Genomic DNA, 17683 nt, shown 5'->3' with positions numbered 1-17683 from the left:
CTATTCATTACAATCAAACAAACAAAGTTTTCCTCTTTATAAGTGTTGATTAAATTTTAAGCTGAGGGTGTAAAACAAAATAAAAATCCATTGCATAATATACTGTATTTAACTTAACACCAATACAAAATACAGATAAGAATATTTACAACAAAATTTCCGTGAAATGAGAATCAAATGAATCTAAACGCAACTAACGAAACGACTTACATCTAAGTAACAAAATAATATCACATTTTAAATTAATATACATGTGCTTTCAAACCAGGCTTTTATATTTTGTAAAATAATGTTGCCTCTTTCTTTAAATCATTTGACATTAAATTGACAGAATAGTGCTTATAATAAATACCAATAAGGGCCTATTTTTCAATCCTTGGTTAAAATTTATCCGTCCAATAAAGTATTACACGAACATTTTAAAATGTCACCTGAAAATTGTCAAATACGGACAATTAGAATACATTTTTGAAATGGTAGTTTAATACGTTATTCGATGAATAAGTTTTAACCAAGGATTGAAAAATCAGCCCTAAATTAATTACAAGAAAAATTAATTTTTGGTTAAATATAATACCAAATATTCGAATACAACAACTATTTAGACATTACCAACGCGTGAGTATAACAAATATTCCCGATTCTATATTTTACGATTCGTTTTTCTTATGTACAAGTAAATTTTGACATAAATTATACCAAAATCTAACCGTACATACCGCCTCCTTGGTACAGTGGTTGACGCGTGAGCGTAACACCGAGGGTCCTGGGTTCGATTCCCGGTGGAGACGAAGAAAAAAAATGTCTCGGTCTGGTAGGACACAGAAGGCTGATCACCTACTTGTCCCTAAAGAAAATCGATCAGTGAAACAGATGTATAATGCATCTGCCCCCCTACCAGGGGACATGGGACTTCACACTTTTTTTTTCAACCGTATAAGAAAAACGATTCGGAAAATATACAATCGGTAAATCTATATTGACTACCCTTAACCAACCGCTTAAGGAACTACATAACAGTGCATTTTTGTTTAGGATTTTTAATAGTTACATTTTTAAGTATTCACAAAATAACATACAAACAGCTCAACAGCTATTATTTTATATATGTATATATTTGAAAAAACAATTACATGCCCATATACAGTATGACTTAGCACAAACTTATAATACTACCATATATTGGTAGCTACAAATTTCTTCCTATTTTGTGAAAACAAACATTCTACGAACTTCACCAATTATTTATAAATGCTGAATATTATCCAACTTGCAAAATAAAAACGAACAATTCTCGTTTTCGTCCTAATTTCTCTCGTTCTTAATTTGATATCACAATTTTAATAATAAAATTGCAATAAGGAGCTGTAAATTATATTTAAAATATTTGGATTTTTTTTTTGAAGTGAAACTTCTTTATCGGGGTTGGACAAAAATTTAGTGTAACATTTTTGCGTTACGCCGTACGCGTGACATTTTTGCGTTACGCCATACTCATGACAATTTTAAGGTCATAAAGAAGTTTTACTTCTTACGTGTGTACTCTAGTACACGCATACATTTTTTGAAAATGAGACGTTTTTATATTGCACTCTTTTAACATTGCATATGTTACAGTCAAAAACCTTATTGACCGGTAAAATTAGTCAATAAGGTTTTTGACTAATTAATAGGTAACATAAGGGTGAGTGTTTGGTAACATATAAAGGTGGTTGTGGGTTTGGTTAGGTTCGTGTAGGCGACAGAGCGACGGAGCCCCTATTTTTGTGTAGTTAAAAAAACACGAACCTAACCTAACCCACACCCTTATATGGTAACCTTATTGACTAATTTTACCGGTCAATAAGGTTTTTGACTGTAGCAAATATACAGAATTCATTTTGAAAATCATAAACAATATTGACATGCCTTAATTGAAAATAAATAATTTGATTATTTATATAGAGAAACACTTTAATTCACGTCTAAAAACTAACTTTCCTTGATTATATTCAATTTTAAAATTTTAGTAAATATCTCTTAAGCCAATATACACTAATTCTTATTAATATCCCATGTTATTTTACTCAAAACGATAATTTTCCTCTCGGATTGTTATATTTTAACGTTTTTCTTAAGCCGGGTACTCACTAGCTAGCCGTAACTGTAACACGCGTACACACTAGAACCTAGTTAGTAGTTACTGTATCACGCATTCAGAAATTAAAGATTTTCAACGGATTTTAAATACTATTTATTCATTATTTTCCCGACGTTTCGCACACTTGCGAGCGTGGTCACAGGGAGACATATGAATATATCGCGTTTAAAATCCGTTAAAAATCTTTAATTTCTAAATGTTTAATACTCGCGTAAAATAAAACACTACAAAATACTATGTATCACGCATGTTACGAATACAGCTCGCTAGAGAGTACCCTGCTTTATTGAAGTTATTTCAAAATTTAACCACTCGTAAGGAAAATCGCTTCAACATAATATAGACCGATATAATATTAAGGCTTTTATAATGACTAAGTTTTCTCTACAAATGTGAAAACATTTATTTATAAAAATTTTGAGAACATTTTACATTTTTGTCTTCTCTTTTAGCATCTAAAAAGCCATCTTACGCTGGACTTATAATAATTTTGTAATTATGTAGATACTAGATACCATTGCATTCACGTAATAATTTATATAAATATAATATTATTGAAAAAGCAAAATAACTTAAACAAAATCATTAATTTGTATCCATTAACCGTTACATAAAGAAATAACATAATTTACAATTTAAGGATCATTCCATCTCGCTTATACTATTTATAATTACTCTTTTTTCAAATAATTAAATTTTATTTTTCGAGTGTTAACTCAGTATGTTAGTCCATTATAAATGAATTATATTCAATAACACTTTGAACGAAAATAACTAAAACCAATTTAAATTTAACCAAAACTTTAATAATTTTCTTCCAAAACTTTCCAATTTAGCGCATTGTCACACTATTCTCGATTTAGATGATTCTAAACTTTTAACCGTCTTATTTCAAAAAGTTAAATAGACTTTGTTTAAACCCAGATTATAAAATATTCGTTTAACTTCAGTACAGAGGTTTAAAGTAGTCCTTATCTATTGTCCTTGATATTGTTTAACGCTAAAACATGTTTTGTAATACGACTTTCACTTAGATCATGGTTTTAATTAGTTTTTAACCCAGTTCTTAGTTTGTCCGTATTTTTCCGTTAAACGGGAACCGTTAAACCATAGAGAAAAGCAATAAATAATGACAAGTTTAAACCTCTGTACTAATAAAGTTAAACCAAGAATTTATAGATTAGGTTTAAACCAAGTTTTGCAATAAGACGGTAAATCGTTACGCAATAACATACCTTAATCCTAACATAATAAGATCAACATTCGCATGCGAATTCAATCAGTTTGTTCGTTCAAGCACGTACGATTAAGCACCATTATAGGCAATGATGAAGCGCCTAATGTATATATGAATGATCATACTTGTCCCGTCTGTTTGTTTGTTGAACTGAATGATAGAAATAGGTAGGTTAGGTAGGAAGGTAGGGTAGGAGAAGGCAAAAAGTAATAGTATTCCATTAAGATTGCTTTTATCGTTGAAAATTTTAGAGATTAGGGCATAAAGAATTTAAATGAAGTGAAGGGTAGTGATATAGATTTAGATGAAGCAAGAATTTGTTGGGATAAAAGGGGAAGGACTAGGTCAAAATTATTAAACTTTTAGAGTATATTGAGAAGACATTAGGTACAGTTCATTCATAAACCAGTGGAATTCTTTAGAAGAGAACGGATCATTTAGAAAAGGAAAAAGTTCAAGTTCACCATTAAAGTTCACATGTAACTATATAAACAACATTACCGTAGCAAAAAAATAAGCTGAGGCGCGTGAGCGCCGTCCTATTGTAGAGTTCGAGCAAATGCGTTGCCATAGCAACCGCACAGTTACAAAACTGTATTTGTAAGAGGGCGCGGGAGCGCCGCAGGTAGTTCGAACAATTATTATGTTACCATATTAACGAGACACAGACGGGACTCCCCACATGCTTACACCGCGAACAGAACAAACTGATAGGCGTGGCGCTACCTCCACAACTCGGGTCTATAGTACACGTACACCGCTAATAGAGCGGCGGTGAGAGCGAGTAGGGTGCGTCTGGGGGCGGCTCGGCGGAGCGCCGCGGGGATGTAGCGCGCGAGGGGCGAGGGGCGCGCGGGGGCGCGGGCCGCGCGGCGCCGCCGCATGCGCTCCTCGTCTAGCTTGCGCTGCTCCTCTCTGTGAACAATTATTGCATTCATGTTATACATACACAGGAATAAGCGACTTTACAGAAATACGTCGAATCACGCGTGGTAGGGATAAGAAAAAGATGGTGCGCGTAACGAAAAAATGTTACACTAAATTTTTGACGTGACAACGTCTTATAATTCGATAGAGCCAAATGCACGCACGAAAAAACATGACTCATGCGGCGTTACCTCGCTCTGAGGCGTTCCATGTAAGGCTTGAAATGCAAGCGAGAGCGCGGAACGAGCGACAAAAAAGCGCAATCGGACGTTGTCACGTTCAACTATCGTCAGTAAACCGACTTTACAGACAACCAATTTTTTTCCAACCTCAATAAAGAAGTTTCACTTCAATAAAAAAGGAGCATGTGTGCCTAGGACGCGTGTCAGCAATGCAAAACTTCTTTGGCAAGATTCAAAGATACCAAAATCATCGCCTTACTCCAATAACGTGACGGTATTGCCATGACGCGACCCTGAAATTTTATTCTCAATCCACCTAATGAAGTTTCACTTTATTAATACAGAGACACAATACATAAATAAACTGAGGTATAAGCGGCATACGCGTAATAACACTTTCCATTTGAAGTCAGCTAATTAGCCGGGTTGCGTTCAGTCGGTTACTCTCAACTTAGAATTTTAAGAATGAAATAACAATTTTTTTTTTCAATTTTGCTTGAAAAAAGTCAATTTTGAAAATATTTGAATGCAGTTCTATTTTCAACAAAATTTGCTATCTAAGTACTACTAAGTACTTTCCCTCCAGGGACCATCGAAAATTTCCACACTGTGTAAACTACACTACTCATTAAAATAACTTTTATAATATAATGAAAATAAATCATAATCTACTCACTCTCGCCTCTCAAGCGCAGCGACTTCCCCCTCGAGGTCGGTCGGATCGTTCTCGTCGTACAGCTTCTTGGCGACCACCAGGATGTCTTCGAACGGCAAGTCATCTGGTAGCTGCGAGTTATGGAAAATATATTAATTAAATGTTATCGCATTTTTTCTTAAAGAGAGCGAACAGTTTCTTACATTTATTATAGTTACAGGTAAGTCCCCTGCAGAGACATAGTTCCTGATAGTGGTACTCGCATCGGAGAGCCAGTTTGTACAGCACGGTAAATTCACTGAGATATAGTAGGGCGTCGGTAGTCACTTACCGGGAAGAGCAGCCAGTGCGGTTGGTAGAACTGATAGAGCGGCCAGTATAGCTGATAGAGCGACCGGTAGAGCTGGTAAAATGTCCGGTAGAGCTAGTAGAGTGGCCGGGAGAGACGGTAGAGTTAGTAGAGCGGCCGGTAGAGCTAGTAGAGCTGGTAAAATGTCCGATAGAGCTAGTAGAGTGGCCGGTAGAGACGGTAGAGTTAGTAGAGCGGCCGGAAGAGCTAGTAGAGAGGTCGGTAGAGCTGGTAGAGCTGGTAGAGCGGCACTCACCCGGGAGAGCAGGCAGTGCATCATGGCCATGTCGGCGTCGCAGGCGAGCACGTGCGGCGCGCGGTGCAGCACGAGCGCGGCCGTCACGTACACGGGGAACAGCGGCGCGGCGCACAGGAAGTAGTCGTACAGCCGCACCACGTCGCTGTACCGGTTCAGGCTGTGCCCGAACCACGTCAGGTACCACGGCAGCGCGAACATCGTGCCCACGCCCGATCTGGTACACCGTATGCATTGAAATGATGCCAAATCGTCAAGTTTAAGTGCAAAAGTCACAATGAACCGCAAATTTACAATACATAATATCTTCGTAATCCGAGCAACAGGTAATTTCTAAAATTAAAGCTAGGTAATTTTGATGAATGCAATTACAAAGCAATATATTACTTCTCAAAAAAAAAATTTAAATAACCATGAAAAATTGGTGTAAATCAAAAATCTCGGCAGAATAATCAGTGAAAATCACTTCTTCCGAGAAAAAAAAATAAGAGATAGTAGTGAAAATATTTATCTAATAATAAAAGCAACAACTCACTTCTCCAAACACTCAGCCAACCTATCATCTGCTCTCCTCACAACAGGCAGCATGTAATTCAGTAAATGCTGTGTCGGTTGCATCGTGGCTTGCATGAACGGGGCCAGCGGGGCCTTGGGGCCGTACGACAGGCGGCATAGTAACGGGAACGACGCTTTGTCCCCACAGACGAGTAGCAACGTGATTGCTACGTCGTGGTAACCCTAATAATAAGAAAAAATAGTTTAAGACTAACAAATTACTCCTATTAAAGTAAATAATGATTCTTTCTCTGAAACTTTTGATAAGATTGAACCATTTTTATTTGCTTACACATTCTATAATTTAAGAAAATAGTACAATTTATCTATTATTTAAAAGATGGAATAAGATTTATAACAAACAACAAATATTGTTGCATTAATAACTTCTTGAGTTATTTGCATGTAAGTCAAATGACAATTTATAAAATAACAAACAAAATTGTAATTCAAATAGCTGTAAGGAATCTATGTATGTAAAAATAAAAAAATAAATAAATAAAAATAACATTGCTATCTAAAAAGTATATGCCTCCTAATATCTAATTCATAAAATACCACAATGAAAGACCGCACACATTATTTTTACCGTTAAAACCTTATCTAGATAAAAACCAGTGCACATAAACCTATATTCTGAAGTCGTAAAAAGCGCATGAACAATAGCATTGTTATGACAATTCATATTTCTGATTGTGGAACAGAATGTTTATAAATATTATATGATACATTGCTTTTTTGGTACATTATCTATACTAATATTATAAAGAGGAAAGGTTTGTAATTATGTATGTATATTGTATGTATGTATGTATGGTATTCACGCATAAACTATGTACTGAACCGATTACATCGAAATTTAGCACACATATAGAGGGTGACTTGGATTAACACATAGGATAGATTTTATTCCGGAAATCCCAAGTGAATGAGAACAATGCGGATTTTCCTTTGAAAACGAGGGCGAAGCCGTGGACGAAGCCGCAGGCGGAAATCTAGTTCACAATAAGTACTTCTATTGATTACTACTTGATATTGATAATTTTAGTTTATTGATAATAACTGGCTTATAATTTTTTATTAAGTTATTAGTCATCAAATTTTTTGTGAAATTGTATTGATTTTATCTTTATTAGTCAAAGTGAAGGTAGGTAGGAAGGTAGGAAGGTAGGATCCAAATTGTTTCTTTAAATAGGGAGCTATAATCCCACAGAAAAATGCTCATAGTCATGTTAACTGATGATGGGTTTAAAATTTCGACTTGTCGCAAAAATGGACAAAGTGTTTTAATTATTATTTTTATTTTATTTAACACTTGATATTATGATCTTTATATAATTTATGTACGTACATAAATAAAACTGGTAATTGTTCTAAAATCATGGTATGACTGAGCAAAATGGCAATCATTTTTATGTCCTAACACAAATAAATTTTTCAATATCTATATCTATACTTCATTTGCTGCAATATTTAAATGAGGATCTTGAATACCTGATAATACTTCAAATGTGGGTATTTGATGATCACTCGCAGTATGAGCACAGTTAGTTGGTCCTGCAGCGCCACTCTCTGCTCATAAGGAATGCCCGGCGGAAACCTTTTCAGTGACCTATTCACATCTAGTACTACCTGTAAAGTAAAAATAAAGTTATGTTATGAAGTGCAACAGACACACAAAAAACACATAAGTGATTTTGTGAATAAAGTAATTTTTAATGATAAGATCATTGTTCCCCCCAGTTATTAAATTATTATTTTGAATACTCATTTATTTTTAATTTATAATCAGATGCCATAACAAGTTATTTGATTAATGAAATACTTATACGATAAGACAATTACTTGTTTAGACACTTAATTTTTTTCTGAAAATAGATATTATATTATTAAATTTGTTAAAAATATTTTTTTTTTTTTTTCTTTTGTTTCATCTGCAATCAGCGGTTTTCGCTATAAGCGGATGTGTTGTCAGGCAAAGTTTGGCATGTAGAGCGAGCCCTCCAGTGAGGACAACTGCTCTTCAAGAAAAAAAGCTAGATTACATCTTTTCTTTTAAGACGTTTGTGGTAGGACCTTTTTATCAGTTGGCTAGCCAATTTGTTGGGATGTTTCTCCAGTCTAGCAACATAAGATTTTGTATGCGTGTTAATTTCATCTTTTATGGAGCATATGTTAGTGTGGCTTTGAATTTCAGCATTAGTAGTAAACCAGGGGGCATTGCTGAGAGTTCGCAGTATAGTATTTTGCTGTCTTTGCAGTAGCGAGATCGATGAATTACTGGCACTACCCCATAGTTGAATGCCGTATGTCCATATAGGTTTAATTACACTTTTGTATATCAGTAGTTTGTTGTCCAGTGACAGGCGACTTTTCCGGCCCAGTATCCAGTACAAGCTGCGGTAGCGAATGTTTATTTCTTCTCTTTTTGCTTTGATGTGGTGGTTCCAGGTCAAACGTCGATCCAAGTGTAGCCCGAGGTAGCGGACTCTGTCAGTGTGTGGTAGTGTAGAATCTTTAAGCTTTACAGGCGGGCAATCTTCTTTTCGAAGCGTAAAGGTGACGTGTACCGATTTTGAGGAGCTCGCTTTAATTTTCCACCTCTCCATCCAGTCCGTGATCGCGTTGAGACCTTTTTGTAAATTTTTTGATGCAATTGCCGGATCCTTACTACTTGCTAGTATTGCTGTGTCATCAGCGAATGTTGCTGTAGTAACGTTTTCAGTAAGCGGTAAGTCAGCTGTAAAAAGTGTGTATAGTACTGGTCCAAGCACTGAACCTTGTGGCACACCTGCTCTGATGTTGTAGATGTTTGATGTCTTTCCACTTTCCAGAATTTGAAAGCGACGTTCACTAAGATAGGATTTTATAAGTGGATAAAAGCTGTGAGGTAGATTTTGCCTTAATTTGTATAGCAAACCTTCGTGCCACACTTTGTCAAAAGCTTGCTGGATATCCAAAAACACCGATGAACAGTATTCCTTTTCTTCTAGTGACTTCCGGACTCTTTCAACTACTCTATGAACCTGTTCAATAGTGGAATGTTCCTGTCTGAAGCCAAATTGATGATCTGGAATAGCATTGTTCACTGCGAGGCAGGTAAGCATTCTGGATAACAAAATCTTTTCGAATACTTTAGACAGTATCGGTAATAGGCTAATGGGTCTATATGATGATACCTCATTAGCCGGTTTGCCAGGCTTATGTATCATCTGAATGTTTGATAATTTCCAGAGATTAGGAAAATGTTGAACCCTTATAATTCCATTATAAAGGATGGTCGGGAATACTATAACCTTACGGGGCATCCGCTTTAAAATTTCCTTGGTTATAAGATCTATACCAGGCGCTTTTTTATCTTTAAGATCTTTTATCTTCCTCCATACTTCGGCGGTAGTTACTGGTTTTGGTGGGAGAGACATTTGCATATCCTCTTTAAGGGCATTAATGATTTCATCGTCGTGTCCAGTGAATGTCTCTTTGTTGGGACGGAAAACTTTTTCTAGATGTTCGGCAAAGCAGGTTGCTTTTTCCTCTGGTGTCCTCGCCCAGCCTTGCGTTCCTTTTATTGGTGGTTTAGCATTCTGTGGACGATCATAATTTTTTGTAAACTTCCAGAGCGAGTAATTCGTCGAGGCATTTGCAGTCAGCGATTGGAGTTGTGTTTCGAGAGTTTTATTTCGCCAATTATGAAGCATATCTATCAGTTTTCTTGCCTCTCTGTTGAATTTTGTTTTATCTGTACTCAACCTGCTGTCGTGCCAGATGCGCCTTGCTCTTCTTTTATTTACTATAGCCCTTTTTATATGGTGAGGATAATTATCAGGTATTTTTAAAGTCCTACTTTCCAGAGTGTTTAGGATACAGGCTTTTTGAATAAGCGATGTTACATATTTTGTGGATTCTTCTATGTCATCGGGTGTCTTCAGGGAAACTTTTAGGTCAATATTATTATTCAGATATTCTCTAACGGAATCCCAATCTGTTGATTTATTATGAAGTGTCTTTATGTTTTCTTCTTCTATTAGTAGGGTGCTAGCTGTTAGTAGAACTGGAGTGTGATCAGAAGAACCATCGTAGCAAGATTCTATTTTAAAGTAATATGTTGACATACCCTTTGTAATGAAAAAGTCGAGTAGATCCGGGATTTTATTCTTATCTGAAGGCCAATACGTTGGCTCGCAAGTTGTAATGACACGCATGTTATTATTGTCTATACAAGTTTTTAGTTGCCTGCCCCTTGTAGTTGTTAACCGTGATCCCCAGTGAGTGTTCTTCGCATTCCAATCGCCTCCTGTAATAAAGCGACTTCCTAGACTGCTGAAGAATTCGGAGAACATTTCACAGCTAATTTTATGTCTTGGAGGGCAATAGACCGCCGAGACTTTGATATAGCCGGTCCTATCTTCTATAGCTATTGTAGTAGCTTGGATGTAGTCGGTTTTAAATTCTGGTAAGATATGATGTTTAACTGTCTTTCTCACAATAATTGCAGATCCAGCGTGGCCAGTTCCGTCTGGGTGGAGTGTTACATAGCATTGATATTTATTAAATTTTATGTTTGAAGCTGAGGTACAGTGTGCTTCAGATACCAGTAGTAAGTCTAAGTTATGTTCGTTAAGAATCAGTTCGATTTCATTTCTATTAGGCGCTAAACCATTTGTGTTCCAGGTGGCTAGCTTCAGAGCTGTCATTTTGACATTTTGTCGACTAGCTTTGTTATGAGTACCATTAGATTACTCATTTGTTGTAAGATTTGATCGAACTTTTCGTTTTGTTTTATAACTATTTGTTCAAGTAGAGAGTTATCTGCTTGTTTTGTTTCAGTCTTCTGTTCATTATTCTTCTGTCTTAGTATATCTGAGTAGAGAGTATATTTCTTCGGATTTTTCGTTTCTCTATTAGTGTTATTATGATCTATGATTATATTATTTTCAGATGGAGTTTTAAAATCTTTTTTGTAATTCGAGTTTAGTTTGTTATTGGTTCTTCTGGCAAGGATCTCTTTGTAGATTTCACATCCTTTATAATTAGCTGGATGTGGTCCGTTGCAGAGAGCGCACGTTGCCGGCATATTTCTATCGTGTTTTTTACACTCGGATGTTTTGTGTGGTTCTCCACATTTAACACACCTGTACGGGCGCATGCAGTAATTTTTAGAGTGTCCGTATTGCTGGCATCTGTGGCACTGTACAATCGATCGTCTTTTCCTTGGGTCTTCTATAACAACGGACTGGTGATATATAAATTTTAACTCTTTAACAATTTTATTATTAGGTCCAGGAGCAATGTTTACGAAAAATGTTGAGGTTGGTTTTTTTTCAGGTCCATATTTTGCGTTAATTATCTCGCCTACAACTGTGTTTCCAGTAGATTCTATTTCCTCTTTAATTGCAATAATTGGTGTTGTGGGATGTAAATTTCTAATGACTACTCTAAAGTTTCTTTGATCTTTTCTATTAAAAGTATGACCAATTATTCCATTTTCTCTTATTAGTGTTATTATTTTTTTATAAATTTCAACATTTATGCAGTTAATTCTTAACTGATTTCTGCTAATATTTTTAAGAGAAAATTGATTTTTTTCAGCAACACTTTCAAGGAGTTCTGTTAATCGGTTAACATCATCAATTCCGTACAGTATAATAGGTGGTGGTTTGCTGGGTTTCCTGTAATTATTGTCTGAATCATTTTCTTCTGCCAAATCCAGGGGGAGAACACTGAATCGGTTATATGTCTTAATTTCTGGGGATGGTGAATTTGATAGCTTTTTTCTTTTAGGGTTACGTGCTTGAGGTATTCTTTGCCAGGGTGGTGGTAATATTGTTTCCGTGTTTTCCACTGGATAATTTTGTTCAACACTTAAATTATCATCAAGAGGCAGATTCTGATTAGTTAAGTCAATTGATTGTTTTGCAATAGGCACATTACCTACCGAATTACTGCGTGGTCTCTGAATAAAAAGGCTCGGATGAAAGGCCTGTTGCACGAGTTTCTTGTTACCAGTAGCATTTGCTGTCGCAGGAACCTGGTGGCCCATTCCTGTGCAGTTATCAATCAAAGGTGCTGGCAAAATTGTGCCCCCCCCAGAATACGAGGGGCTGCCCGAGGATTGCTCGGGGAGGGATTCTCCGGAAGTACCGGTACCCTCCTGGGGTAGTTTGTTTTTTAATTTTGCCTCCATCTTCCTTCTCGCCTCTCCACTAAGTTTGCAGAATGCCTGCCGGTTAGTCCCGCCAGCCACTATCTTGTACTGGGCCCTTTTGGCGCACGTCGTCCTTATCGTCCCCAGCCAAGTACTGAGAGCACTGCTCACATACCACTCTCAGGAGTATTTATTTCAGCTCTCCAACCTAGGTTTTTATAACGGAGTTAACCTTCTCCGGCCTTGTGGTCCGCGGAGGATTCTCCTCTACCCAATGCATGAACCAATTTGTCCATCCACAGGGCGTTCCCCTATCCGCCACCTGGGGACGCGGCCTCTAGGGAATAAGGCTACCCCGAGGCAGGCTGTTAAAAATATGGATACAATAGAATAAATCTGGTTTACAAAGAATCTGATAAATATAAGGTACCTGATTATATTCAGGATGTGTAGAGAGCTCGTCCAATGATGGTGGTTCTGTCATTTCATCCTGAGTCACACCAACCAGTAGTGGCCATATCTTTCTTCTGTATTCATCTTAAACAATGAAAATTGCACTTTAATACAAGGAAAAATAGAAGTTAATATTAAATCATATTCTATAATATGTGTTTATATCAATTGATATAATATGTGAGTGTTGTTATACCACTCAAGATTACAGACATGAAAATATAACTCACCACATATCAAGCCTCCTTTACTTCTAGCAAAACATTGCCACTGATCCACATTAACAACATCCGGATTATCGAGACATTTCTCTATTTCTTTTCTCTTCTCTGTTATGAATGGGTCCTCGAATTCAAAGTCTGAAAATATGTAAATTAGATGAAATCATAGCTTTCACTTTTCAAGTATTATTACGCAAACCAAAAAACATCTATATGATAAATTTCTCCAGAGCCGCGAATGTTCCAAAGGAAATGTGATGTATATTATAAGGAAATTGATCATATGCTGACAAATATTGTTTACAATACCTTGATCGAAGTTTAACTCGGAAGGCGTAGCTATGTCATCAATATTTTGGGTATGGTTTATCTCGCTTGGCAGTTTTTCCAAGAAGGGGGAACAGTCTCCGTTTATGTTACATTTATCTCCACTGTCTGCATCGGCATTATTGGGATCCATTGTGGAAAAATGCAATTAATCGAGCGAAAACATTACACCTGCCTTTCTCGTATGAATTCGATGACAGTTTGTGACGTTTCAAATTTGACAGTAGGTCTGTCATGAAAAATATCTTTCAAATGTCAGATAAACGTCATTCAACATTTTTAATTTGTAGTGTTAACCGACTTCAGTAATTTTTGATATTTATAATACTATTATTAAATAGGTAAAATTGTCCTGGGAGATCGATAAGTTATGTAAGCAAAACATGGGACCATAATAAATATACTGATTTAAAATATGCTCACCTCGTGCCTTATGAGTTGTGAGTTGTGACCTAATTCTAAAATTATGAAATGTGGGTATCAAATTCGTCATAAAATGTAAAATCACTGTAAAATTGTTTATCACTAAACATAAACGTCAGTCCTTCGTCAGTCAAACAAACCAACTAGATAAATTAGTTAAAAAAAAGCACAAAACTATGAATTTTTGTAAAAATTTAAAATGGATTTGAACGTTATTTCGGATGATACTAAAGTGAGGAAAATTGAAGATATTATAGAACTCCAGAAAGCGTCTGGGAAAATAAATGCACGACAAGTCCTTTTCCAAATTCCAAGCGACTCGGAAGGCGTTTCAGATAACTTGACGAGAAGTTTAGATACCGGTCTGTCGAAAATCAAATCAGAACTTCGCAAACATGCTAAAAAGTCCCAAAGAAAAATTAGTGCTTGCCGAACGTTATTACCAGACGCGGTTTCTTGGCCAAGTGACTCAGATATAACAGTGTTAAGAATGAAATTATGTCTCAACAATAATTTGAAAGAAAACGTTACAATTCCTGGAGATGGTCTCCATCAACCTAATAGTTCGTCAATGATTAATCTGGCAACACTAATGTTGCAATCACCGCAACCTTCGAAGCACAGCATTTTCGAAGAAATGTTATTCCCTTTGTCTTCTTGGGAAGGCTCTGAATTGGAAACGAAGATCGAAACCAAGGAGAAATCCCCAAAATACTCGTACAACAATGCAGTACTTCATGCTGCTTGTAGTCAGTATAACAATAAAGCTTTTTCAAAGGCGAGTGATTGTACCGATCTCGACGCAAAATCTAAAGTAGCGAGATTTTTTCGTCTTTACTTTTGCCCTTGTTGTTCATGTCTGTACAATATGGAGAAAATGCGAGAGGAGCCATCCGCGTATTTCACAAAGAAATCGAAGTGAACACGTTTAATTGTAAACAAAAAATTGTAAAAATGTTATTGTATATCAGATGCTTTATGTTAAACAAAAACGCCTGTGAATAAACATTGGCAATTTCCATACTTTCATAACGTAGTTTTAATCGTTCCGTAGCAACGTAATTAACTGTATGTATTATCCGTTGTTAATTATCATTATCAAATTAGTTCTTGTGTAATATTATAAGTCAGTTACCTATACATTATGAGGATATATTATTATCATAACAAAAAGTACTTATCCTGTTCATAACATAATAATTTTAGATTTATTTTTTAACTTCATCACAATGTCTACAAGTAAAGGCTGCCTTCATAATGCGTATTATCTACGGAGTGCGGCCCTATAAGGGCTCTATCCTTCCAAGTCATTTTTAAGTATTTATATTTCATAATTGATAATAGTATTTACAAGACACATCCTTTGACTTTGAATTTTTTTCATTAAAAATTACCTTAGGTTTATTACGGAGACAATTTTTTAATTAATACGTCAACCAAAAATATTTCAACAAAATAATGTCTTACATATCTTCAGTACAATCTCTTAAATGAACCAGTTTCATGAATTGAACTTTCCTTTTTATTAGTGTTCCGTACCCAAAAGGTAAAACGGGACCCTATTACTGAGCCTCCCCGTTGTCTGTGTCATAAACCGTGATAGCTGAAATTTTCACAAATGATGTATTTCCGTTGTCGGTATAAAAACAAAGACTAAAAATAAAATATTCCCACTCCCCAAACAATAAACTTCTAAAGATGATAGTACGGAACCCTTCGTGCGCGAGTCCGACTCGCACTTGGTCGGTTTTTATGCTGCATAAGAATAAAAACTGCATAAACAAAATATGAATGAAAATTAAACAAAAAATATTTTGATATGAGTATGTAGGTACGTATGTACCTAACGATGGCACAACCCTTAAAGTATACTGAAAAAAAATTATATTTAAAATTGGCCTGAAATCAAAATAATTTGTACTTAATCGCCGGCCGCCGCTGTAAATATTTTTCAACAAAACAGATTAATTACACCACAATTACAGCATTTAAATTACGTGAATAATACAAGCTATAGGTTCAAGTGGTGCCAAAATATTATCTTCAAAACTAAACAGGAAATATGTAATTTAATTGTGAAATTACGGATACTAGAAACTCAGGTTTCGCTCCTCAATCATAGATTTTAAGTGCTTCCTATATTATGTTTTTTTTTATAGAACGTGTATTTGAATAAGCTTTGATTTTGGATCATTGCAAATAATGCGATTTTTTTAAAATTTAAAAATTTCCACCCCAAAACGTATTGTATTTAAATATGAGGGCTGCTATGCTACCTATTATACATAGTAGGTACAAGCTGTGCATATATTACTATAGATTGCAGCTTCTTTGTTGTGTACTTTTTGACGACATAATCTAAACTATTTATAGTGAAAACAATTGTATTTTTGTATGTATGGTCGTAACTCGTAATATTTTCACACTAAAAATACTGGACTCATTTTAAAAATTGTTTCACTAGCAGAAAGCGTCATCCTCGCAACATAGGGCGTATTCATAAAGAAAGCTTGAAACTTATAAGCGCTTATCGGCGCTTGTCATGTTCATATATTTTCCTGCGCGGGTTACTAGCGCTGACAAGCGCCGATAAGCGCATAAAAGCGCTTATAAGTTTCAAGCTTTCTTTCTGAATACGCCCATAGACTATTTTATCTCGCTATTACCAGTTACCACAGTATTACAATATCTATTACGCTGTGTATCAGCTAGTTAGTATAGTATTTTATTATTTGTAATATAACATAACTTTGTTGTAGCTTCACTTTTGTTTTACAAAAGGTGACTAGAATAATGTAAGGTACCTAGGTACCTACTCTAGGGGGCAGGAAGCACGTGCCGTGGCAGCGGGTCGCTAGGGGCGGCCCTTTCGTAATCGTTACCGATTTTTAATTTTCTAACGTCAACGAACTTTAGGAACATCACAAAGTAAACATGTCCCTATTAATCAGAGTTATATATGATGTTGATAAGGTAAAAATTGAAGGTATTTTTATTTGAGATGCTTTAGCACGTAGGTATATTCAAATACGTGTAAGTAACAAAATTTTGGTCCAGATAAATTTTGAGATAAAAAATAAACATAAATCATCTTAAGGACATAAAATGACCCTAATCAATTATAGATTTAAATATTCTGTACCTATAACTAAAAATTATTTTATGATCATGTAGCCATTAGCCTAAAGGTCGTTTTTTTTTCGAAATTCTTGGATATCCTGTGTTATAGGTACGCTTAAATAAACATATCATAGAATTTTATAAATGTTTATAACTTGTCTGATTATTTCATGGTTTACATGCATTTGTTTTTTTGCATGATCAAACGAAATTTATTTTAGGTGCATCAGTGCGTCCGTGTCGTAAGTTTTAAATTAAGTATAAGCACGTATAAGGTATTTATTACCATTTTTTTTTTGCGCTCTTAAAATATAACAACTTCAAGTTTGTATCGAATTTATCAAGCAATATTTGAAAACACAATTTTTATCTCCTCTCAAAATTATTTAAAAAAAATTAGGCAAGTGTCAAGTGGTTTTGCGCCCTTATCTGTTTTGTTTTTTTTTTGTCACATTTCCATATTTTATTCATAAAATATTGAATACTTTTGAACCCAATATCGTGTAAATCTTAAAGGTATAATGTAATGGAATCAGATAATTTACACGGTCTTGGATTTGGGTGTCCACCTTTTTAGAGGTGACCTATCAAAGTTATTGAACTCTGTATAGAAACTCATATATGTATTTCTAACTATATAACTTATAAGCACGCATTCTTTCAATGTCAGTTAAAACACTCACATGATTTAAA

The 17683-nt window shown here is 35.4% G+C and overlaps 2 protein-coding genes across 2 annotated transcripts; one reads left to right on the top strand and one right to left on the bottom strand.

The window, feature by feature from the left end:
* Positions 1 to 3236: 3236 nt before the first annotated feature.
* On the bottom strand, positions 3237 to 13677 carry LOC149490147 (TBC1 domain family member 20). Its single transcript, XM_089700965.1, has 8 exons — positions 13430 to 13677; positions 13130 to 13258; positions 12877 to 12983; positions 7796 to 7933; positions 6282 to 6484; positions 5747 to 5963; positions 5163 to 5272; positions 3237 to 4292 (listed from the first exon to the last, which is right to left on the bottom strand). The coding sequence occupies exons 1-8, from the start codon at positions 13578 to 13580 to the stop codon at positions 4100 to 4102; spliced, it is 1248 nt and encodes a 415-aa protein (XP_089557091.1). The 5' UTR covers positions 13581 to 13677; the 3' UTR covers positions 3237 to 4099.
* A 308-nt stretch (positions 13678 to 13985) lies between these two features.
* On the top strand, positions 13986 to 15572 carry LOC149490146 (uncharacterized). Its single transcript, XM_089701760.1, has one exon. The coding sequence runs from the start codon at positions 14070 to 14072 to the stop codon at positions 14790 to 14792; it is 723 nt and encodes a 240-aa protein (XP_089557886.1). The 5' UTR covers positions 13986 to 14069; the 3' UTR covers positions 14793 to 15572.
* The last annotated feature ends 2111 nt before the right edge of the window (positions 15573 to 17683 follow it).

The sequence above is a fragment of the Colias philodice genome, chromosome 2 (genome assembly GCF_061535455.1).
Source record: "Colias philodice isolate Cphi_HAF_F1 chromosome 2, ilColPhil1 Martin Lab GWU primary, whole genome shotgun sequence".
Classification (NCBI taxonomy): Eukaryota; Metazoa; Arthropoda; class Insecta; order Lepidoptera; family Pieridae; genus Colias; species Colias philodice.
Note: the sequence above shows the minus strand (reverse complement) of the source record. Positions and strands in the feature narration are given on the sequence as shown.

Excerpts from the sequence above, each read along its gene's own strand:
- LOC149490147 (XM_089700965.1), bottom strand. The coding sequence starts at position 13,580 with ATGGATCCCAATAATGCCGATGCAGACAGTGGAGATAAATGTAACATA. Across the intron at positions 12,984-13,129 it reads TAAAGGAGGCTTGATATGTG|ATGAATACAGAAGAAAGATA; the intron begins GTGAGTTATATT and ends TCATTGTTTAAG. Across the intron at positions 5,273-5,746 it reads TGCACTGCCTGCTCTCCCGG|CTACCAGATGACTTGCCGTT; the intron begins GTGAGTGCCGCT and ends CATAACTCGCAG.
- LOC149490146 (XM_089701760.1), top strand. The coding sequence starts at position 14,070 with ATGGATTTGAACGTTATTTCGGATGATACTAAAGTGAGGAAAATTGAA.